At 30.3% G+C, this 22,823-nt stretch overlaps 1 protein-coding gene across 8 annotated transcripts in view; it reads left to right on the top strand.

The window, feature by feature from the left end:
- LOC126865192 (syntaxin-binding protein 5) overlaps positions 1-22,823 on the top strand; it is a 59,655-nt gene that overhangs the window by 25,709 nt on the left and 11,123 nt on the right. For 3 of the 8 annotated variants that reach the window (XM_050617412.1, XM_050617410.1, XM_050617415.1), the window contains 7 exons: positions 4,412-4,696; positions 9,048-9,533; positions 19,208-19,331; positions 19,404-19,523; positions 19,629-19,754; positions 20,637-20,846; positions 21,479-21,587. In XM_050617412.1, the coding sequence (XP_050473369.1) occupies positions 4,412-4,696; positions 9,048-9,533; positions 19,208-19,331; positions 19,404-19,523; positions 19,629-19,754; positions 20,637-20,846; positions 21,479-21,587 (1,460 nt within the window). Of the gene's footprint in view, positions 1-852; positions 883-4,411; positions 4,697-9,047; positions 9,534-12,237; positions 12,284-15,925; positions 16,419-19,207; positions 19,332-19,403; positions 19,524-19,628; positions 19,755-20,636; positions 20,847-21,478; positions 21,588-22,823 lie in introns of all 8 variants that reach the window. The other 5 variants (XM_050617411.1, XM_050617413.1, XM_050617416.1 and 2 more) reach the window with 5 other exon arrangements.

Raw genomic sequence — 22,823 nt, 5'->3', positions numbered from 1 at the left:
TAAAAGTAATTTAGGTATTTGACTCCTTAACGAATGAAGTGTTCATAATCTTATACGCTTTTCAACGTAGAAGCTTGCGTAATTCAACTTCTGTTTGAAATATTGTTTCAGTTCTCATTACAGAAATTAACATTTGTAAAAGAATATAAAATTTGTAAGCAGAAGAAACCTTATTTTAGTAGACAAGATGTTTTCACAGCAAGTTAAATACTTCAATTATCACAATAGACATTCGGTAAATATTAACAAAAGAGGACCCAATTCTAATGGCTGGGTCCTTTTTTGTTAATATTTGCCAATGAATATTTTAAAAATTCTACAAGTTCAAAACAGGAATTTGTGCGATTAAATTGACATGATAAATGATAATATGATATTACATATAGCATATGCATATGATGCCTTTCAAAATTATGATTGGAGATTCTAGGTGAAGAAATTGCTTGTGAATGAAATGAATCGCAACTATATACTGGATCTATATATGTTTGTATTTTCTGCTTGGAATCTTAGAAGTAAAAAGTTTAACAGGGGAAGTTGTATCTAGACGCGAATTATTCAATTTTAAGTAACAAACGAGAATGTTATCGGCAACTAGTGGTCAAACTTGTCATTTTCCATGTGCCGAGTGTTAAAGTTAGTTGCAACAGATTTATGTAAGTCACTTTTATCAAAAGTAATTTCATGTTATGCATCTGAAAATGTCTAATGATCGACGCTAGATGAGTTTTAAAATTCTTGTAACGCGTTATAATTTTAAAATTGGGTCGTATATATACTCTTCTTTTTTTTTTAAATAAAGAAACGTTTTATCTTCATTATATTCATGCTTATTATGCATTTAATGTTTAGCTAACTATGTGTCTACCTACGTTGAAACAAGTAAGAACAATACTATTTTTCGTTAAAGAAACAGCTAGACTTTTACTTTAGTTTGATGATATGCGGTATTATTTTATTGCGAAAATAAACGAACTCGACAGAAGTAGGTAGTAAATAGTAGATAATGTTTCAGTTTTACTATTAGCTTTCAATCGTATTTAGAAGTTCAATTGATGTCAAATAGGTAGAAACGAAAAACAAACAAGTAACACGATGAAAGATGTAGCTTAAATTACTAGGCAATGGTTGTCATTATGAGTGTATACCGCTTAATGATCCAGTAAAACATACATGTGCGTCGATTTTCACATAAACGTTTGATGGAGTCTGTGCATGTACCTATATAGTAATTAAGTTAGAGTTACAACGATACAAGGTGTACAAAATGGTTAAATGAAACATGCATTTATTAGTACATATCATATTACAACGTTCCTGTACCGAATTTAAAAAAGTGCATGGAGCAATCAATGCCAATCTATATTTTGTTAATATGAATGTTGAGTAAATGAAAGTCCCTTTTTTCTAATGTACAATTAAATAGAACAAACTTTTGACTGGTTTGACTGGTTTGACTGATTTGTCAAATCGAATCGATTCAGTTTCAATTTCAAGCATTTATCTTATATTCACACGTTTGCAAATACACATTCTTTTATAGTACAGTCAATAGTTTTCCTCTTATAGCGTGTTTGTTCACGTACATATATATATGTTTTATTTTAGCCTTGCAAGATTTATCGATAGAAAACAATTACCGATTACAGATAAACTATTGTATACATATATAAATGCGTGCAATTCTCTTTCCATTGTTATTCATATTACCTAAGATTTCCTACATTTTCTGTTTAATATTGCTCGATTTAAATCTATTGTACAGAAAAGAATTGTGCTTCAGAACTTACAAATTTACACTTAAAAATACTATTTTTATAAAAGAAATAGCCTTCGTTATTATAATATAGTAATGCTTAAAAGTCAGAGTAAAAATGTTTTTAAAAAATATTCGAGTCCTGGGCGTTCGGGCCTCCTTTATTTTTATGTTTAAACAAATATTCAGTTTCAGAGCGTTGTTAATAAAACACTGTTATCATCATATAAAGTGCTATTTTTATAGCTCTATGTAAAACTTTGATTTGCGTTAAGCTTTATGCACAGAATTATTGCTAAACACACTTGCTATAATAGTATTTAATGATAACTGCCTACAAAATCACAGTACCTATATTTTTGTTTCCCTACAACTTTTTCATTAAAATTGTAGTAACCATGAACAGTATTATAAATGTATTTAATCTGTGTATCGTGTTCTTGCTTATATCGTAATTCGAGTTAATTGCAGACTATAATACCTAACAGAAAGTACAACAACAATATTTAAGCGATTTATGATTTAGTTTTCTTACATGAGACAAACGATATTGGTGCCTACTGATTAAACACTAAAATATTGTATCACTTAAGTCCATTAAAATGTTATCCTGAACAATTTTATTAATTGCAGAAATAATCTGTATGAATTTAATGTATTGAAAGTTTGGAAAGAATGGTAAGGTGTATATAAATCATATATCTGTAAGTGGTTCTTTGATTAATATTTAACTTCATGATTGAACAGATAAAGAACATTATGGTATGATATTATTATCTATTAAATGTACATTTATAATGAAAAGTTACGAAATGTTTCAGTTACGTACGTATATCGTCTCCATAAATGACAGCATTAATCAAGCAATGACGATTATAGCAGGTGATTTCAAATACATATATACATGTATATGTATATGTATACATACAATCAGTAAAGTAAATAATTTAAGCATTCTATAGAATTCTTAAAAGTTACGTTATTTTAGTTGATAAAGATAATCAAGAATTCTTTGGAATGTTTCAATTTGCTTGTAACGACTATACATATAATATACTGCAGCTACAGTTTATTTTAAGTACGCTAGACCTATTCTAGGATGAAAAAAGAAAATACTGCATTAATAGATTTCAAGAATTAACTATATCTTCGTAGTTTTGCTCAAATAATGCGTACATTTAGTAGAAGCTTTTCGGGGAAAATATTTGTTTATTATAATTCGATTCCTACATTAATTATACACAAAAGATTTCTGCTTACTAATATTTCTCTCGTCATTGTACTTTTGATGAAGAAGTAATGCATACAAAATATATTACTTAATATAGTCTAATTATTGATTGATAGCCTTATGGTATAACTTATATTATTAAAGCTGTTATCAGCTAATGTTTCAAAAACTATAAAAGGTAAAAGCTCACAAATTTGTTTAATGTAAATGAACATTTTTTTAGAAAACAATAAGTAAAATCGTACTGAAATAAATAAAACAGTGTGTACACATTGAAGATGGGTTATAAGTTTGTATCTTTCATACTTTCAAAAGTAGTATACTACAGCAGCTTTAGTAATAATGTTCTATGTACTAAATGTCTCTATGTCTTGAAATTGTGCATGTTTAAAATTTCCGGTATAAACAAATTTATTATTTTATGTATATTATTTCATAGTGCAAACATTACGTAACTGGTTAATTGAAACATTTTAAATACATTTACATATTTTTGGGTATAGTATATGTATACGGAAATTTATTTAACTTAAATAATTATATTATCAACTATGGTTTATGTCTGTTAGTGTTAACTATTTTGAATACTATACAATATTTAATAAGCATATTTTAAGGATTATGTTAGTATCGGAAAAATTGTAGACACCCTCTATGGTATAAGTTATACGATAATGCGTGCTTATTCAGAAATCAAGTTGAAACTACCATATTTTGAGTTTTAAATTGTTAAATTGACAAAATTCAAATCGTTTCATTCCTTGTCTTATTATTATCAATAAAGTTTAACTGAACTTGTTATTTAAATGATACTGCCAATTAATACTAACGATACTCCGCATATATATATTTGAATTTCTGAGAAAGCACCTTTTTGGTGCATTTGGTTTTGCATTTGTAAAATGGAAAGCACTTTGTTGATTGAGATATTGTTTCTATGAGCATCTTAGGTATTCATTGCATTAATTTTAAAGTGCGCAAATAGATCGAGTTCTATGAAATATGAAAACAATACCTTCCCTTGTCTGCATTCTTCATTTTTAACATTTCAAAAATTGCATTCATTTGGGAAGTGACAAGTGACCATGCGTTTGCGATATTTCTTCGTTTGGTGACTAAAAATTCTAATATCATTTTTATAAAAGTACATTCGTGACGAAATATTTGTAGATATAGTACATTATATTTAACATAGCGTATAATATGTTTATATCTATAAGATTATACTATGTCATATTTTATGAAATCCACGAAATGCGGGACATACCAATAAGCGTTACTAACATACAATTACAACAATGCTGTGTATCATATGCATATAATACACGACTTAATTTGCTTTTAGAATTAGAATTAAACAATCTTAACGTTTATTTAGTACACATTAATACATTGTGCAAAATCCAACATGTTAAATTCGTCAGACTCATGGAGACTCTACCGTGGAATCTGAAGGCTTATTAGCAATCCTAGCTGACAATGTTCAACATTCGCAACCTCGCGGTGAATTTCATACTGGAAGCAAGAATGAGAAAGGAACAGTAGAGGAATCTGTAAATGAAACCAATAAATCTGGAGGCACAGTGAACGAAGAAGACTGTACTAAGAATCACGGTTGGAAGGGATTCAGTCTGAAGAGGCAACTCAGCAAGGTTGATCTGAAAATAAAAAGTACTTTCACGCCGACTTTGGTGACGTCTCAGAATGGGGTACTTGTATGCTTTTTGATATATCCTTCGAATACATCTTTCGTTTTTCTTAGAGATTATGACATGTAAGCTGAAATAATTTATTTTATATCATTTGAAATTACTTCATTTATGTCGAAAGATTTGACTTTTCAAGATTTATAAAGCAAATTATACTACAACCTTTTTATTATATTTTTCATCATATATTTATAGAAAGATATATTTATTTATAACGATATATAAATTTATTCCAACGTTATTCGACGTTTTAGCTTCAGTATCTTCGGTATAATGCTGTTTGCTGATTATACGGTGATAACGTTGCCTATATATTTTAATGATATAAAATACATTATACTAATAAGAAAGTTATTTTTCTATTAATAACTTTTTTAATATGAACGTCTTCCTACTAAATAATACATACATATTATTACATGTGATATTTATAATGATTCGTTTAACTATCTTAATATATAACTCAACTATAATACAAGATAACTACATATATGAGAAACTCTATAGAGATTTAAATTTTATAAATTGTTGTATATCCTTAAAGAACAAAAGTAGACAAAGTCATTTCTTCTAACAATAAATCATTATTCTATAATGATATTTACGAGACACTATTATATCATTATTGTTCTAACATTATGGAAGCATAAATGTAAAGTATTATTCAAAAATTTATTTGAACGTTTTTCGCATCTTTTATAAAATACATAGTAAACTTGTTACTATATTTCAATTTATCGACATAAATGAAAAGTAGGTTCATTATGTTCAGAGGCTCACAAAAGTATTTGGATACTTAACACGGAAAACTTTTTGTAAATATATTATGTGCATTATATGATAAAAAATTTGGAAATTTCGTTTACATTGTAATGACACAACTATTGTGATTATATTGTAATAGTAAAATTTAAAATCAATCCGAAGATGAATATACAAATTGCATGAATTTTATTGCAAGTATATACTGATATATTCTTATGGAGTGTTCAGATGATTAATACCTGTGTATGTATACCACATTTTAGGGTTTTCAACATTAATCGTATGTAAGAGACCCACCAGATAACCGATATACAGGGTGTTTAAAGAAAATTGTGTAAGATTGTAAGGGCTTATAATACTCATCAAGAGGAACAAAAAATGTCCAATCAACGTAGGTCCTGTAATCAATTCCTTGGACCTTGGATCATTTACTAACATTCAATGTCGTGAGTGAATTTCTTCGTTGAACATAAACAAAGAGACTAATTCAGAAGTACGTTAGCTCAAGGTTGCCAATGCAAACAATTTATAATACGCAGATGTGAGTTTTGCATTGCAATGAAAGAAAAACATATCGCATATTTACTGTAAAGAAGAAGGTCTTCTCTTCGTTTATATATATGCAATAACCTCTGTTAATATTAGAAATAATTTTATGTTGACTACCTTGAGCTAACTTGCTTCTGCGTTAATCTCTTCGTTTACGTTCAACAAAAAAATTCACTCACAATATCGAATGTTTATAAATGATAAAAATTGATTTTACGTTCAAGGGATTGATTGCAGGATATATGTTGAGTATTATAGTCCTTAAAGTCGTGAATCCTTTTTTCTTAACATCCCATATATTGCCAATATCTATTGACGAACTGCGTTTTCCTCATATAGTCGATATTATTGGCAATACATTCAATTTAGAGTTAGTGTTCAGTGATATCTAATCAAAATAAAGCTTGTGCAGCCATGATTTTAAGCTTATCGATGAATTGGTTTATTTTCGAAGACGTAGAATATGTGGAGTAAAAATATTTTTCATCGAACCAATTCGTCATTATTCGAAATATTAACGATACGTCAATCTGTTTCCTCAATGTTCAATGATATTGACTGTATTATATTAACAACATTATGTATTGGTCATCTGATGGTTATGTCCCTGTAATGTTGAGAATCCTGAAATATTGACAACAATATCCGATCGTCTGAACGCTCTTTCCAACATATTAGGTTGTCCGAAAAGTGTCTTTCTTTTACAGACACATCTTTCACAACGATGCATCTTTATACGAATATGAAACCTAATCTGTCGAACGTTGTGATCTTTATTTTAATAGAACAAAATGGATCATACGTAATTCGATAAAATAATATAAAACGAAAAATGTGTGTATCCATTATTTCCTTATAAAACGAAAGAAACTTTTCGGGCGACCTAATACAATTAACTTTAAACATGATTACAAATTATGATGATTACTAAATTATGTGTCTTATTCATATGACGAGTAATTGATTGTTCAAATACTTTAGTGATTTTTGCGAAGCGTATGCTTCTGGTAAATATCTAATGGTTTCTGTACCTATTCATTTTCAGATCTGTTCGAATTTGACCAATATAATCACTATAATCACGTCTAGTTACAGAGCTAATGAGATTTCGAAATGTCTTTAGGATACATATGGAAGAAGTTTTGATAAATATTGAAAAAAAGAAAGAAATCAACCCTAATGATCTTGAACTTCGTATATGTTGTCAAGGACACTCTCCTGAATAATCTGCAAAAGGTTAGAGCTATTGCTCGTTATTCTTTAAAATGCTATTACCGAAAAAGATTTGCAAAAAGCAACGTATGGTATGTATTCATGTGTAGCAAAGAAACACCGTACGCGTCGCTCGCATGTTCCACTCGCTCGTAAAAATCTATTGCAACGCAATACTAATTCCACACGTGAGCGAAAGGAGTGGGCGAGGAATTTTTAAGAAAAAAAGTTTCTTGGACGAAAATCGGGCCCCCTTCGTTTGCATGTGGAATTGAGCTGGACTGGATTTTTGCGAACGAGTGGAGCGAGGATGCAACGCATCGGGTGCTTCTTTCAAATAAAAGCTGGGAGACAAATTCGACTATTGCATCGGCTACTTCCGTGTTCGCATTCATATATATTTACGTAGACAGAATACAATGTACACAGTAGTAGTAGTGGTACATATATTTTTGTTTTAATAAGTTTTTAAAGAATGAAGACGAAAACCTTCTGGAGATTGTTCAGCAGAGTGTCGTCATAGACATTCATATGTCAAGGTCATTGGAGCTGGGTCTCTTTTTGTCAAAATTTGCCAAAAAATATTTAAAAAATTCTACAATTTTTAAACATGATTTTGTTGCGACTAAGTTGTTAGTCCTGACTTTGAAGTTTGCGGTGACGATTTGAGGTCGTTCAGGAGAGTGTTCTTGACAACATCTACTAACATCAAGGACATTGGGGCTGGATTCCCTTTTGTCAACATTTACGAAGGTTTCTAAGAATGTTCGAATACTTTCATGAGCCACAAATGGATCTATATATTTTAAACGTACAGCAATATGTTTCACATTCCTTAAAATGGCTTTATTTGTTCGTATCATTACTTTTTTTAGTCCTTCTACCTACTTTTTTTCTTCGCTTTTGTTATTGCTTTCTTTTCGTTGCGTTTGAAATAATTCGCTATAGTTCTATTTAATATAGTTATATTATATTTTTTTACCTTAATGAGAAAGTTTGTTACTCCTTTTTTGAAAATAATAAATTTCTTTGAGATTAATATAAATGATGAGATTAGATATTAGCTTCAAGTTACTAAGAATAGAGATGAAGACATTACCGATTAAGATTAAATATACTAGCCTATGTCCGTTCAATTATTTAGGAAATTTGAGTTAAGTTGAATAATTATAATTGCAATATATGCTACAAATTTAAGATAGATATGTATAATAAAACGATATTTAATATACGAAAAGTATACGCAAATATCTATTCAAAATTATATATTACTTTCTATAATTGATATAATTTCATTTTATTGAAAATATAAAAATTGAGATCATCCCTTGCAGAAGGTTGAGGAAATAATATTATGAAAACAGCTTATATTGGACAATTCAAATATTTGTTAATGATTCCAATATGTGAGATCTATTTTTGTTTACGTTGTTTTTTTCAAAAATTCTTTAGCTATTTTTTCCGGTTGAAAAATTATATGCGTTATTTCATGCGTTAGGAACATATGTTGCATAAACTTTACTTATTACTAGGACGCGATCAAAAGACTGAAAAGTTTAAGAAACTGTGAAATCCTTTTTTATGAAAAACATCGTATAATAAATAAGTTTTTAATATATTCTAATAAGTTAGTTCTTCAGTATTATTGATTGCTTTACGTGATGTTTGTCTAAACGTAAAAAAATAAACGTTTGAAAATTGGGTGTACGTTAATCGTTGTTAGCTTTAGATCTAATCGTCTGAGCTTGTATAGCACAAAGCTGATGTTTCTTATCTCGATAGGTCTACGATGAAAAAGTATATACAAGTACCCCATTGTTAACAGGTAGGCACTGATAGTAGCAGTCAGAAATCTTCCGTTTTTTACTGTAACATACCCGAAAACGCGAGTTCGCTGTCTCCAGTTGAAAGTACCGTGTCCGAATCTTCATTGTCATCAGAAGGCTCGATACCTGGACGTGAAAGTCCATTAAACGATGATAAAAAGAGGAACAATCAAGAAGCGAAAAGTCCGGTGATCGAAGGAGATAAAAATAAATCGATTTTACGATTTTCCACTGACAATGAGAACGTTATTGAGAAATCGGATGCCGTACGGCCGGTTAATTTAACGTTAGCCGAGAGCTGTGAAATGAAACCACCGAGACTGATGAAAATCGTGAAGATGAAGCAAGCGAAAAGGGAAGGTCGTTTATTATCTGTACCGAATTTAAAATTTGCGAAAAACGATCCAGCGATTTGTGACCTAAGATGCGAGGAAACAAACACGGCCTCCGAATCTTTCACCTGCAATCTAATAAGAAGATTCAGTAAGTGTTTAAAATTAGAGTAGAGGAGAGTTTGTGTTGTCCGTGTGCATTTAGAAATGTGATACGTGTAGAGTTTAACGTAACATGCGAATGTGAGCATATATGCGTTCGAGTGTGAGCGTGAGTGAATTATTCGTTTACTAACAACATTTTCTTTTAATCGCAACGTCATTGCGTTCACTGGCAATTGACTTCTTCGATCAAAAAAACAGATGCCTCTGCGATGTCATTGACTGAAAGCGTATACTTGTGTCCTACAAAAACTAGACTAATTACATAGAAAGGAGCTCTGCTATATTTCGACTGTGCTTTTATCTTTTCTTTATTTCGTTTTAAAAGAAGGCCTAGGATGCTCGTAGATTCATGTAAAATAACTTTTAGAGGTAATAACAAGTAACTGTGTTTATATATATATATATATATGTATAAGTGTAAAACTAAAATAACAAAAGAATATACATATATAAATTAAGCTTCCGCTAAACAATATCGTTGGAATCAAAGGTTTATGTGAAACATATTATTTATTCTGCTTGTTAAAATACGCACTCCATGTAACAATCTGCCGCGTTTACTTGCATTTTTTTACAGATCTGTATCGCGTATTCATATTTTTTAATTCTTGTGCAGCTTACTGCGCGTAATACGTTATGTATTATACGTTGATTATATTCCATATTCACTTTTCGTTATATATATACGATGATTCGCGTGTCATCATAAATGCGATAAATCGAAGAAAAAGTAGTAAACGAGTTTACATAGATTTAAAATTGAAAATTGAAAATTCACTATACAAACAATTACTAACAGTCATTAACTCACATAAATCTGAGAATAGATACGAGATAAAAAAGCTTGCAAGAATAAAGCCAATTGCGATATTAGACCCCAAGCTTGTTTTGGTACTGGTTCAAATAATTTTTTTATATTTATGCATGAGTAATTTATGCAAACCACATAGGATTCTGGTGACCACATAGGATTTTATTTGTTGACACTGCACATGAAGAAAGTAGTACCCTTTTCTTTTCTCGCAGAGCATGTACCATCTATTATTTGACTTGACAATCGGATTATATATACATATGTATCTGTGTATATATATATTTATATGACATTGATCAAGCGAATTTTTCCTTTATTCGTTCCCAAAGTTTAGACGATAAAGCTGTCATATTTTTTCATTTTTTCCATTACAAGTACAATAAATTAGGTTACTGAATTTCTATACACGACATTTGTAGCTTTAAATGTAACAATAGTAATATCTAAAATAAATCGACTTGTTTTCAGCAAAATTTTTTGAATTCAGATCGTAAACTGCATTCAACAATTTAAAATACATGACAACAGTGTTTTAAACTCGTTAATGCATGTCTTACAGATTTAAGAAATAGTATTAACGATATTGTTTAATAAGAGATTGAACGATTTTTATAATGTTATCCATCGAGAGATGAAAAACATTTTCTTACTAGATTAGGTAAAAAGGTTCAATTGGAATATAAAAGTCAGCGAAACTTTGCTAATCAAATACTTTTAATATAATATTTTTGTTGTATCTTTCGTAATTTAATGAACGTATTACGGATTTAAAGTGTTAAAAATACTCAAATACAAGTATATAGGTACGCAACGTAATAACATAAGTAAATGTAACATAAAGGAAACGAAAAATCTAAACAGGAGATGTCTAGTGTTACATAATATAAATAACATCGATATTGCGATATTAGTGTAAAAAGTTATGTGGAATAAATTTCTGAATTTTTCTAATTATTGGAAAATGTAGAGTCTAATATAATAGTCAGTCAATCAGTTTCATCGATATATCATTATATATTTTATAAGATATACGAGATTATAAGAAATTTTGCTAGGAGACGTACGATTTTCCAAGTTTTGGAAGAGTGCAGACTCGTTGCTTTCACATAACCGACTTCAATAGGATTTCAGGTTGTACTCAGAGGGTGCCTACGTTTTCTATTTAAAAAAATCGTTTCTCACAAATTTAATGTCTACATAAAATCTAAAGCTTCCGAAGTCTGTGGCTACTAGAATCGAAGAACGTTACATCGTAAGGTACAAAGTTAATTAAAATATTTACGTGCACGCATATTTTTATGCTCGTTAAAGTTTAGTACTAATACAGTGTATGTACATATAATACATGATATATGTATAAGAGTTAACGGCAGATCAATGGGAAATGTGATATACATATCTTTAGGACATCTACTTTGCAAAGTAAAAGCAAAAATATACATTTTTGCATTGTATCGCAGAACGGTATATTCTGTTGTATTACGGCATTTCATCAGTGCACATACAGCTTGTACCCCATATGCCTTGTTCGTAACTAGAAGATATTTGTTTTTGTAACAGCATATCTGTATATCCACATTAGGTACATCTACGAGTATTTGGAATGCATAGTGTACGTACATTAAGACTACATACATATTCGCATATGTGTTTAATACCCATTTGTGTGAATTCGTTTTAACTTGTATAGATACTTCCCATTCTTAACAATATTATTCACCCTGAGTTTGTAAAATATCAGAGTACTCCTTCGAATGTACCGTAACCAATTATGTAAATTCAATTCTTTCTTCAAATTTTAAAACCTACAAATCTATTTTTGAGCGTAATCAATCTACTAATTAAATGTGAAGAGATTCTACTTTAACGCTTTTTCAGGTTCAAATCAGTTTTGCGGTCTTCCCCGACAGCAAGGTTGATTCAGGTAAAAAAAAGGTTTTTCACATTTTGACAGTTGTCTGATCACCGAGAGAAAAGTATGTCTGTTGCCAGAATTTTATATCGATGATTTCTAGATAACATCAAGTACATATTTGCTTCTATGTTTTCAAGTATGTCGTTAGTTACCTGTATTAATACCACTATCGATTAAGAGTTAATATACATGAACAATTTAATATCTGTAGTTGTTTCATTTCTATATACAGGGTGTATTACCAAAGCTGAACAAAAACATATCAGTCGATTCGCAGATAAGAGGGAGATTCTAGATAGAAAATGTTACGAGAACATATGTACATGACAAATTTAGTGAAATATTATTAATTTAATCAGTTACTTTCCCCTAATTTTAATGTCTTTGACAGCCGAAATGAATTCTTATTTCTGAAATCATTAATCGTGCAAACATTGCTGCTCTTTTGTTTCAAATTTCAAAATTTTAGTTTTTCAAGAAACCTTTTTAAATCTCAACAAGCAGATTTAAATGAATAATAAATAAAAGTTATGTGGTTGCGATTGACGATTTTGAAAGTAAGAATTAATCTATATAGTTAAGATACGTTACGATTGATAAACATTAATGAGTTTCTACATTTTCTACTCAAAATCATCTCTCGAATCAATTTTAATTTTGTTGATACACCGTATATACATACATACATATGTGTACACATATATACCTATATATATAAATATATATATTGGTTATTTTTACTGTAATATGCGTTTAAGGTACGGTATCATATCACAAGATTCGTTGTGTTTACACCTTTCTCTCGGTACAACATCGCTTTCAAAGCTTTTCGATATGTTTTTAATCATTTGCACGCAATAGCAATAGTAATAATAATAACACGGATGGTTACGGCATCATCAATGACAACAGGGCGCGAAATCATTGCTATATTCTTTTTCTTCTTGAAGTGTATCATTGACTATCTTGTGCTTCTCTAATTTTTTTTCCATATTGACTGACTGCTATAAAGGGCTCTGCATAATATATGCTGATATTCCACATAGCAAATTTTAGAAATAACCACGATATAAGAAACAAATATCTTCCGCCATTTTTCCCACTGATCAGTCGATTCTTTTATTTAGCGTTGATAGAAATCTGTTATAATTATTTTCAAATAACAATTAAATGGAATTATTAAAGGCGGAATAACTTTTCGTTTTTGTAGTGAAATACGATTGCTGCAATTTTATTTTATGCGCCCAGAAGATGTCTATATTACATATTTAGTTAAAATAACATTGTTTCACTAAATTAAATGTTATTAATTTCTTTATTTGATTCTTTGGTAAAACAACAGGAATGGACCCATTGAACATTTTGTGAATAAGTATTATACATATTTATGTATTAATTACGCGTTTACTATCAAATATTTATCATTCTTTATATTACAAATATCTAAAATTCTTTTTGTTTTTAATGCTTAAATTTTCAAGATGTATTACGAATTATTTGTCAATACTCACATTTCACAAGTAAACCAATAATATTTGTCGTAATGCAAATGTTATAAATGCTTCGTTTTAATTCATTAATTCTAGCTCGATATGCATCTATAATATTAAGGTATTTTTCAATCGTGCTAAGTTGAATTTTTACAAATTTGTAGAAATTTCTACAATTCTATAGAAAATAATAAGAAAACGTATAATTGAAGCTAAATTAAACATTAATGGATAATTATTCAGAATAGAGGTTCATCGATTTCAATGATGTTGAAATATGTTAACAAGGTCACCATTCTGAACACCTTTTTCCTATACATATAACCCTCGCTCGGCCTTAGTTGTCAAAATATTGGCAAAAAAACTTCAATTAAATGTAGGCTTGATTACACTTCATTTTAGATTAGGCGGCCGCATTTTTTTTTTAGTCCAACCTAAACTTAATTCATTGACGAGAGAAAAAACCACTTTTAGTATCGCATAAGTAAGAAAGAAAAATTGATGGATCATAACTTAGGGTAGAATAGTATGCAATCGGCGTTAGGTAGACGATAACGCTAGCGTGAAATAATTTTCTATGAAGCGATTGATATATGGAATGTTGCGATTTATTCCGTTCTTCAATTGGTCAAAAATGTAACAAATATATCTACCGCCATTGAAGAATTGTTTACAGAACAATAATTTATAAAATAAATTGTTAAATAACATTTACATGTCGTATCAGATATAAATTATCTTATAGCTTGAAAACTGAAGCCGAGCGGCGATTATATGTATAGGAGAAAGTTGTTCAGAATGTCGACCTTGACAATACATTTCAAGGTCATCGAAATCGATAAGGTTGCCCCTATTCCGAATAATTATCCATTAGTGAAATTTTATCGAACGATATCAGTTGTAGAAAACATTTCGTGAACGATGTGTTATTTTGTTAAATGAATATGCGATTGGCAGGAATTAGGAATAACAAATGAAAATAGTAAGAAGTGAGTCAATTTTTTGAAATATTGTATTTATGGATCTTGAGAAATTTAAGATCATGATTGTCTGATCGACAAATAAGAATCAGAGTCAAAATATCATAGCAAATATAACATTTTTTATTTAATAAATTTATCTAATTTCTACTTTTACTTAATAAGAAAGAATACTAGAGTACTAGATAGAAATTTTACTTGAGAAATTCTATAAACACTAATAAATTTTTACTAAAATCTTGAGAAAATGAAATCTGGTAGGTACGGAGTATTTAGGTCTGTATCGAATATATGTAAGAAGGTGAAAATATTTATTACACAACTTACACACACACATGTATATATGTATACTGCTATGACACTTTGGCTCTTATTACGTCTATTAGTTAAAAATTGTCCAAATTATTGTTATTCTCAGATTACGCGGAACATACAGGTATATATCGCCCCAAGACCTTTCTGCAACAACAAGACCTACAATTCCATAATTTTTTGTTACCATTTTTTTCTAAATTGAAAGCAGAATACTGGATATAATAAAAAGAAAGCAAAGTAATTTTTTACACAGGCTACCAACTAGTTTTTAAGGCCTTTTGAAATGTTTGATATCTTTACTTGTCCCAGCTAACATAAAAATGATATTTCGCTGTAATAATGATAATAATATTTCTGAGGAATGTCACTTTTCTCACTACATATTACAGGACCAGTTTTCATAGAGTATGGAGATCACTCTATTTATTCCGTAATTTGGATTATTATCCTACGAGGAATATAACATAAATTCTTTTCCTCCCCTAGAACATGTAAGATTCGTTCAGGTAACAAGCAGTTTTAATTTCATTTTTCTTCTTAAATACCTTCGATCTTTGATTCTGTTTACATCGCTAATACGTCTTAACAAACATGCCTAAATGCTATCTCTGCATTTAAGTAAATTAAAAATCAGACTCCGGTGAAGTTACTCTGTCACCGTGGAAAATAACGTAGTTAATGGTAGAATTAACATGTAATTAAAATATAAAAGGCTGAAAAGATGAGTAGCGATAACTTGGAGGAGAATGTGAAAGAAAAACCGTTTACTGTAAGGTAATACTAGAGTTTTAGAGTGGGATTTAAGACTGCTTAGCCGAGCACATCTATCATACTTTCTTCACGTTTGATCTATCGCTCATTTGTAGATGAACGGGATGTGCATGTTGCCGGTAACGCGAAGAAGTACGGTGGTCGTTGGTGGTAGTGGTTGCGGTGAGAAAGGTGACAACGCCGATAGTAATAGCTGTAGCCCCTGTGGTAACACTGGTGACGGTGGTTGCAATAGCGAAAGTAGTGGAGGACCTAGTACTAGTGGTGTCTGCATCCCTCGGTCGGGTGTTCAGAATACCGTAAATAGCGGCGACGACGATATCGCCGGCTCGAATGCGAATTCTCGCAAATCCCTTACGATCGAAGCACGTCAGTCTCGTGCTCAGGGTATAAGAAAGCTCCAGAAGTGTCTGAGTACCACTACCAACCATTATGAGCTGGACTCTTCGTCGTTGAACAACTTTCCAACGACTTCGTTACTCTCTAGTCACCGTAACACCGAGATACGAGGCTATTCGTCGACCACTCCGCAAGCTTCTTTCAACTACCAGAATATTCTCTCCAACACCAGACAGTATAACAGCTTCGGTAGTATTATTCAATGAATTATCATTTTAATAAGTACAATTGCTATACTACTTATGTAGATCATCGATTGTTTTCTATGTTACTGAATGAGATAAGTCTATTCTTCTCTGAGTGCTTTTTTCCTCGTTTCGTTGTTCCTTTGATTTCGTTGTTAATAGAACGATTCTTCTATGGTAGGTTGAATGCGATTAATGGAGACCAGCATTTCTTGAACAGATTTGTTCCATACTGTTACAGAAAAACAAACTGTTTCAAAGGTGAATTTGTTCAAAATCGAGAAGTGACTAATTTTTGTGAGTAATTCTGGGAAAACGATACAACGATACAACGATATATGTATAATAATATATAATAACATAAAATAATCTATAAGTAGTTCATGAAAATTAGATCAAATCTAACTAATATTCCGGAGTTCCTTAGATCAATTTTTTTTTCATTTAAATCTCTTTAAATTTTAAATTTCATGAAACCGTTTCGATACTGTGTTATAGTTTATAACGTTATAATTTCAAACATATTTATTACAGCGTAAACGTATACCCTGAAACATGTTCTTATACCTTTCCTTATCGTTACTCTTATATTAATCGATATTATCTTCTTCCTTGACGACCGACATACAGAATTTATAGTAATATCATAGTCATAAATTAACTTGTAATTTTCAAAAATGGCTGTTTTTAAGATTGGTCTTCGTTATCGTATCTCTTTTTCGCTATGTCTGATAAATACTGTCTGGTCTTTGCTGATTTGAGTGTGGATATATATTACTTCGGCAGACTTTATTACTCTGCATCACGTCTTTTTTTCCTAACGGTCTATTCACTCACTCTTGGTCAAACCACTTTCTCTAAAAACACAAAACGGCACATCATCCAGTTTGCGTGATTTCTAATTCTCACACTGCACCTCTGATAAAAAAATACTCTTCCGCGTTCTCTCCGATTTTCATCTATCTGCCTCATTTTTCAGTTGGCTTTTTTCTAATAAATGTTGCCTAATGATAACACATTGAGTTAATTCTTCCGCTCAGTGTACACTTTATGAAATATCGAATGCACAGGATGTTGATAAAGATGAAATAGTTATAGTTTCTTTAGCATTAGTATGGTATAAAGTTACATCGAAATAAAGAGAACGGTATCTGTGCAAACAGCTGATAATCAAAAATTTTCGTACACTTGATACATGTCTTATATACCTATATAAAATATATCAAATATGGGATTTATATCATATACATGTTTAATGTTACATGATAAATTATAACTATGAAGCTATAATTTAGGAAAACAAGTATCAATTTACATAGCAATGCAGACTATATAGTTACCGCTGTATTTCAATGACATAATGTAAGTAAAAAAAAACAACGAATTATTTATTATACCGATGAGTAAGAAATCGAGTTTGGAAAAGCTTGAACTTTTATTAAAATCTTGTGCATACCTATATAACGCGCGTACATGTATACTGAGTACGTTTGGAACGTAGAATTCGCAGGGATGTCGCGGAATGCCTTTTTAGTGCATAATCATATTCTTGCTACTGAAATTTCGTTTCTTCTTATATCTAGAGCGTGAATTGTATATGTTATTTGAAGTTCATGTTTTAATTTTTAAAACCAGGTCACTCTTTGTGTTCAAGCTTTCAAGTGCCTTTGGGAGTGTGGATTGTGTCGAACGTGCTATAATTTCATGAAAACGTTTTAGCGACGCAACTCGTTTTATTTCGGTGATATTAAGATCAAATGCTGAATAACGCATACACTAGAATATTATGCAGAGGCAACAATTTATTTCGACCGAGATATCCTTTCATGAATCGAACAAGAATTGTGTCGGACGCAAATAAAAAATAATTTTTTTTTAAATAAAAATAAATTTTGACGATTGAGATTGACACGGTAACCGGTCCTTAGTTGCATTTAAAATGGAAATATAATTTAAAGTTCCATTCAATCTGTAATTTGCAAGATTTTAACGAATAATATATGTCGTAAAATATTTGTTAACTTTCTACCCTAGTTGAAAATCTTATTACAAATGTACGCGTCTTATTACAGAATCTCATCGACCTTATACTTTTACCATTTATCTAATGATTTTAGATAAATATGAAAATTAATATTACTAACACCGTTTAAATATACTACTCAAGTATTATGTTAATTACATCACTTAAGTATAAAGTTCTAGTACTTCATTTTGTTGAACGCGATAATTAATAGGGAACAGAATGAAAGTGGGATATACGTCGTTGATTTGGCTACACGTAATTTGCGCATGATGAATCGGCACATAGTGCCAATAACATATTCGCTTAAGATTGACTGATCTCTTAATTACAATTACAATGTTACCTTATTTTCTGTTCGTTTCGTTTTGCGTGGCATTCTAACGAACTTTGCGACATACTAGATATACATACATGGGATCGACTTGATGAATGTTGAAACGAATGAAAGATGTTACTTTGTGAACTGTCCTATCAAGAGAGGTACTAGTCATAATAGTTGTTGTTGTTGCTGTCGCTGTTATTATTATTATTATTGTTGTTGTTGTAATTATTGCTATTCTTGTTATTATGTTAGTGTCACTATCCAAAACGTTTAAGTTTTCTTTCACACTCTGACCGAGTCTCTTACCGATTTTCGTTAATTTACGTTAGAAAACTTAACTTGTCAGAGATGTTTACTGTGATAGATGTTGCATGCTCGTCATGATTTATACGGCAATTTTACGTGTTCGGTATTTAATTTTCCATTTATTCTCGGGATTGCTGGTCGGGTAGACAAATATGACAGTTCGTTTCAACGATCAAGAAGCTCGAGCATGTCGTCGCTCGAGAATATCACCACAGAAACCATCAGCTGCCTTACATTCGCAGATTCCTACACGAAAAAGAGCGGTATGTGACATTTTCACACTAAATTGCTTCTTAATCGATGCTCTTATTAATATGCTTTATTCTATTCTTAAGATACCAGTCCTGTGCCAACACTTTGGATTGGTACATCCTTAGGATCTATACAAACGGTGATATTTAATACACCTGCTCGTGGAGAACGACACGCTCATCCAGTCGTTGTTTCTACCTGCAGTAAGTGTTATTGTGTTCGATGAAATGTATTAGGCCTTTCTACGTATGTGCGTGTCTGAGACAAGGTATAACCTAATGTAATGATTATTCTATTTGTTTTTATAGATGGATCTACGTTTAAGTTAAAGGGATGTATTCTATCAATGTTCTTCTTAGATTGTAATGGTGCCCTGATTCCATACTCTTACGAGTCCTGGAAAGACGACAGTATGGAGAGTAAAGAACGCAATAGTATGTTATGATACATATGATATGTTTTTTTAATATATATTGCAACTGTTATATTATTAGTGACATTATCTACATAGTATAATTCCATAAAATAATGTAATTTGTAATATACAGGATGTTTCGAAATGGGTGGTACAAGCTGACATGGGTGGACTCTGTATGAAAAAATAAACCAAAAATACAGAACAACGATTTTCTATCTGCTGCTTCGTCTTGGAGGAAATTAAATTTGAAAATTTTTCGTCTATGCAATTGTTGCTTTTGCAACTTAACCGATTACATTATACGTTAGGATTTTGCTAATGTTATGAAGGATACAGATTAACGCTACGTCTTAGCGAAATCTTGCCGTAAACAAATTGTTGCTTCTCGAATCATGAAAACATAAACTGATGGCAACGAATTTTTGGTCTATACTTGCTCAAATATTATAGTTGCATAACCCTCTCTGGCAATGGTTCATTATTTGTTTAATCTTTAGATATACAAATTCGTTAATGAGACCTCAACAAAAATTCAATAGAATAAAGTTGAGTGATATTGCAGTGTCCTCAGCATGCTAAATACAGGGACAAGTTAATTATACCATTATAGTACGGCGAAGTCGCAAACGCGAAAAGTGCTAGCGTTCGTAAGGAATTTTCAAATTTAATTTTGTCGACAACGAAGTTGCAAATGGAAAATCATTATTCTATATATTTGATTTATTTGTTCACAAGGAATCCAGTTATACTCGGTTGTACTATCCGTAACACCCTGTATAATGTATTTAGTAGTGAGATTTGCTGTAAATTCGAATTTTCATTGGCAAAAATATTTTTACAAATATTTTTTTAGAAACGGTTTTCTTCCAGTGACGCGATGCGCCTTTTATCGTTACAGGAAGTCAAGGCAAATGTAATAGTCGAACGTCTTCTCCATCGATGAACACTCAAGTAGCTACCGGAGAGGGCTTCGAAGACCGCCAATTCGTTGTATTAGCGTCAGAAAAACAAGCGAGGGTTGTAGCATTACCCTCGCAAAATTGTCAGTACAGACAACAACTGGCTGAAAGTCATATTGTGATTAAAGCAGAGATTACGTCTTTAAAAGGTATGTATCGTAAATATCCTTTTTTTTCATAAACAATTTATTTCATATTTGTACAAAGTCATAAGTTTTCGAATTAAGTATACATATGTATGTTACTAACTAATTAGTATTTGATAATAATTATAGATGTACAATATACAGTTACGTTTAAAATATGTTGTCGTTTCCTGCTTTTATACTGATACACATTTCAAACGTTTCACTTCAAATTCCGAAAGTTGTGTGATAAGCAGATGCCAGAATTACGTTTAATTTTTCTTCTAATCATCCGATCAAGAGAATTCACAACAATTTCAAATTTTAGTATCTGTTTAAGATTGTGGGTCAATAAGAAAGGAATTTTGTGCTAGTTACATATATTTCTGTAGTGCACCGTTGTCGCAGATCGTAAGATCGTAGTATAACAAGCATACTTCGAACATTTTTACGTAATCGTTGGAATACAATTCGATATGTGTAATGTGAGATATTATGAATTGCTTTATTGCTATGTAATACATATAGTTTGGGTTGAATTATATTCAGTCAGTATCAACATTTTTGAGTAAATAACAAGTCAGTATTCAACTCATCTGGTAAAAATCAAGTTAAATTAATATAGATAAAAGAGCAAAATCTTCTGTGTGTTTCAGACAATGTCTGTCTTGTATGTTACATTTCAAATGGTCACATAGCTACTTATAGTTTGCCAAGTCTGAGGCCGCTTATAGACGTCGATTTTCTACCGCTTATAGATTTGAGGTAAGAATAACAATTGTTTCATTATATTAGCTTTGCGGCAAAATAATCATTCTAATTGCACATGGTATATAATGCACTATATGCTATTGCATTATTGCAACATTGCAAGACTGCAACATTTTATATATGTACATCGTCGAATGTAGCATAAAAGTCATTTCATACTAATGACATTATTTTCTTGGCTAATACTTCTAATTGATTATTTTTGGAATATATGTATGTAATAGTAAAAAAAAATAATTATTCTAAATAACTATTGTACGTGTAACGGCTTTAACTACTAATTTCTTAATTGTTTAAATGTTTATATTTTTAAATAGTGGGAGCTTTAAAAAAATAGTCAAAATATAATGAAATATTAATCGTCGATGAGTCACCAAAACACGACATTACCAGCTGTTTAAAAAGAAACAATCTAATATTATTATAACATACACAATTGTAAATATTAAAGTATATATTATAATATTTTCATCCTTTGATCGTTTATTGAGAAAACATTGTTGTAGTTTGAGATGAATAGAATAATCATTTAATACAAGGGGAACTTCGACTTGAATTCAAATATAATAATCGAATTTCTCATATTTTGTTTATTATTAACGTTATATAAACTTTTTTATATAAAACTTTGTTTATTAATTAGTTTTTGATTACGTTGAATTGATTACGTATGGAACATGTAACTAATTGCATATACTGATTTCGAATGGAATTATATGTTTTATTACATATATGTACAATATAGTTTATTTGTTTATGAATTTAAAATTGAAAATTTATTGATTTATTCATATGTATGCAGATATATTACTAGATTTTTTAAATTTTACTTACTTTTTTTAAATTTCATGTACTTCTCAACATACCGATATAAATATTTGTGAAAACTATAGTGGGCATACTTAAATTATGTTTACTATTATCTATCTATATATACAATTATATATACGATGAATAATAATTCCGCGATCTCTTTATATTTTTGAAATACGAATTTAAACATTCTTTCGTTGCATAGCGTTATGCACCATGTATTATGTAGCTGAGTGAATGTTGTATAGATATTACTTGATATCTGACACCAATATAAATATAGAATAATTAATTAAGTATATTTAGTGAAATGATAATAAGCAATATTAATATTTATAGCATGTAATTTCTTTACTATATCTAACGTATATTCGTTAACCCTTAATACACTTATAGCATGTTTCATGTAGTATTCTT

Source organism: Bombus huntii, chromosome 4, assembly GCF_024542735.1.
Source record: "Bombus huntii isolate Logan2020A chromosome 4, iyBomHunt1.1, whole genome shotgun sequence".
NCBI classification, from domain to species: Eukaryota; Metazoa; Arthropoda; class Insecta; order Hymenoptera; family Apidae; genus Bombus; species Bombus huntii.
Note: the sequence above shows the minus strand (reverse complement) of the source record. Positions and strands in the feature narration are given on the sequence as shown.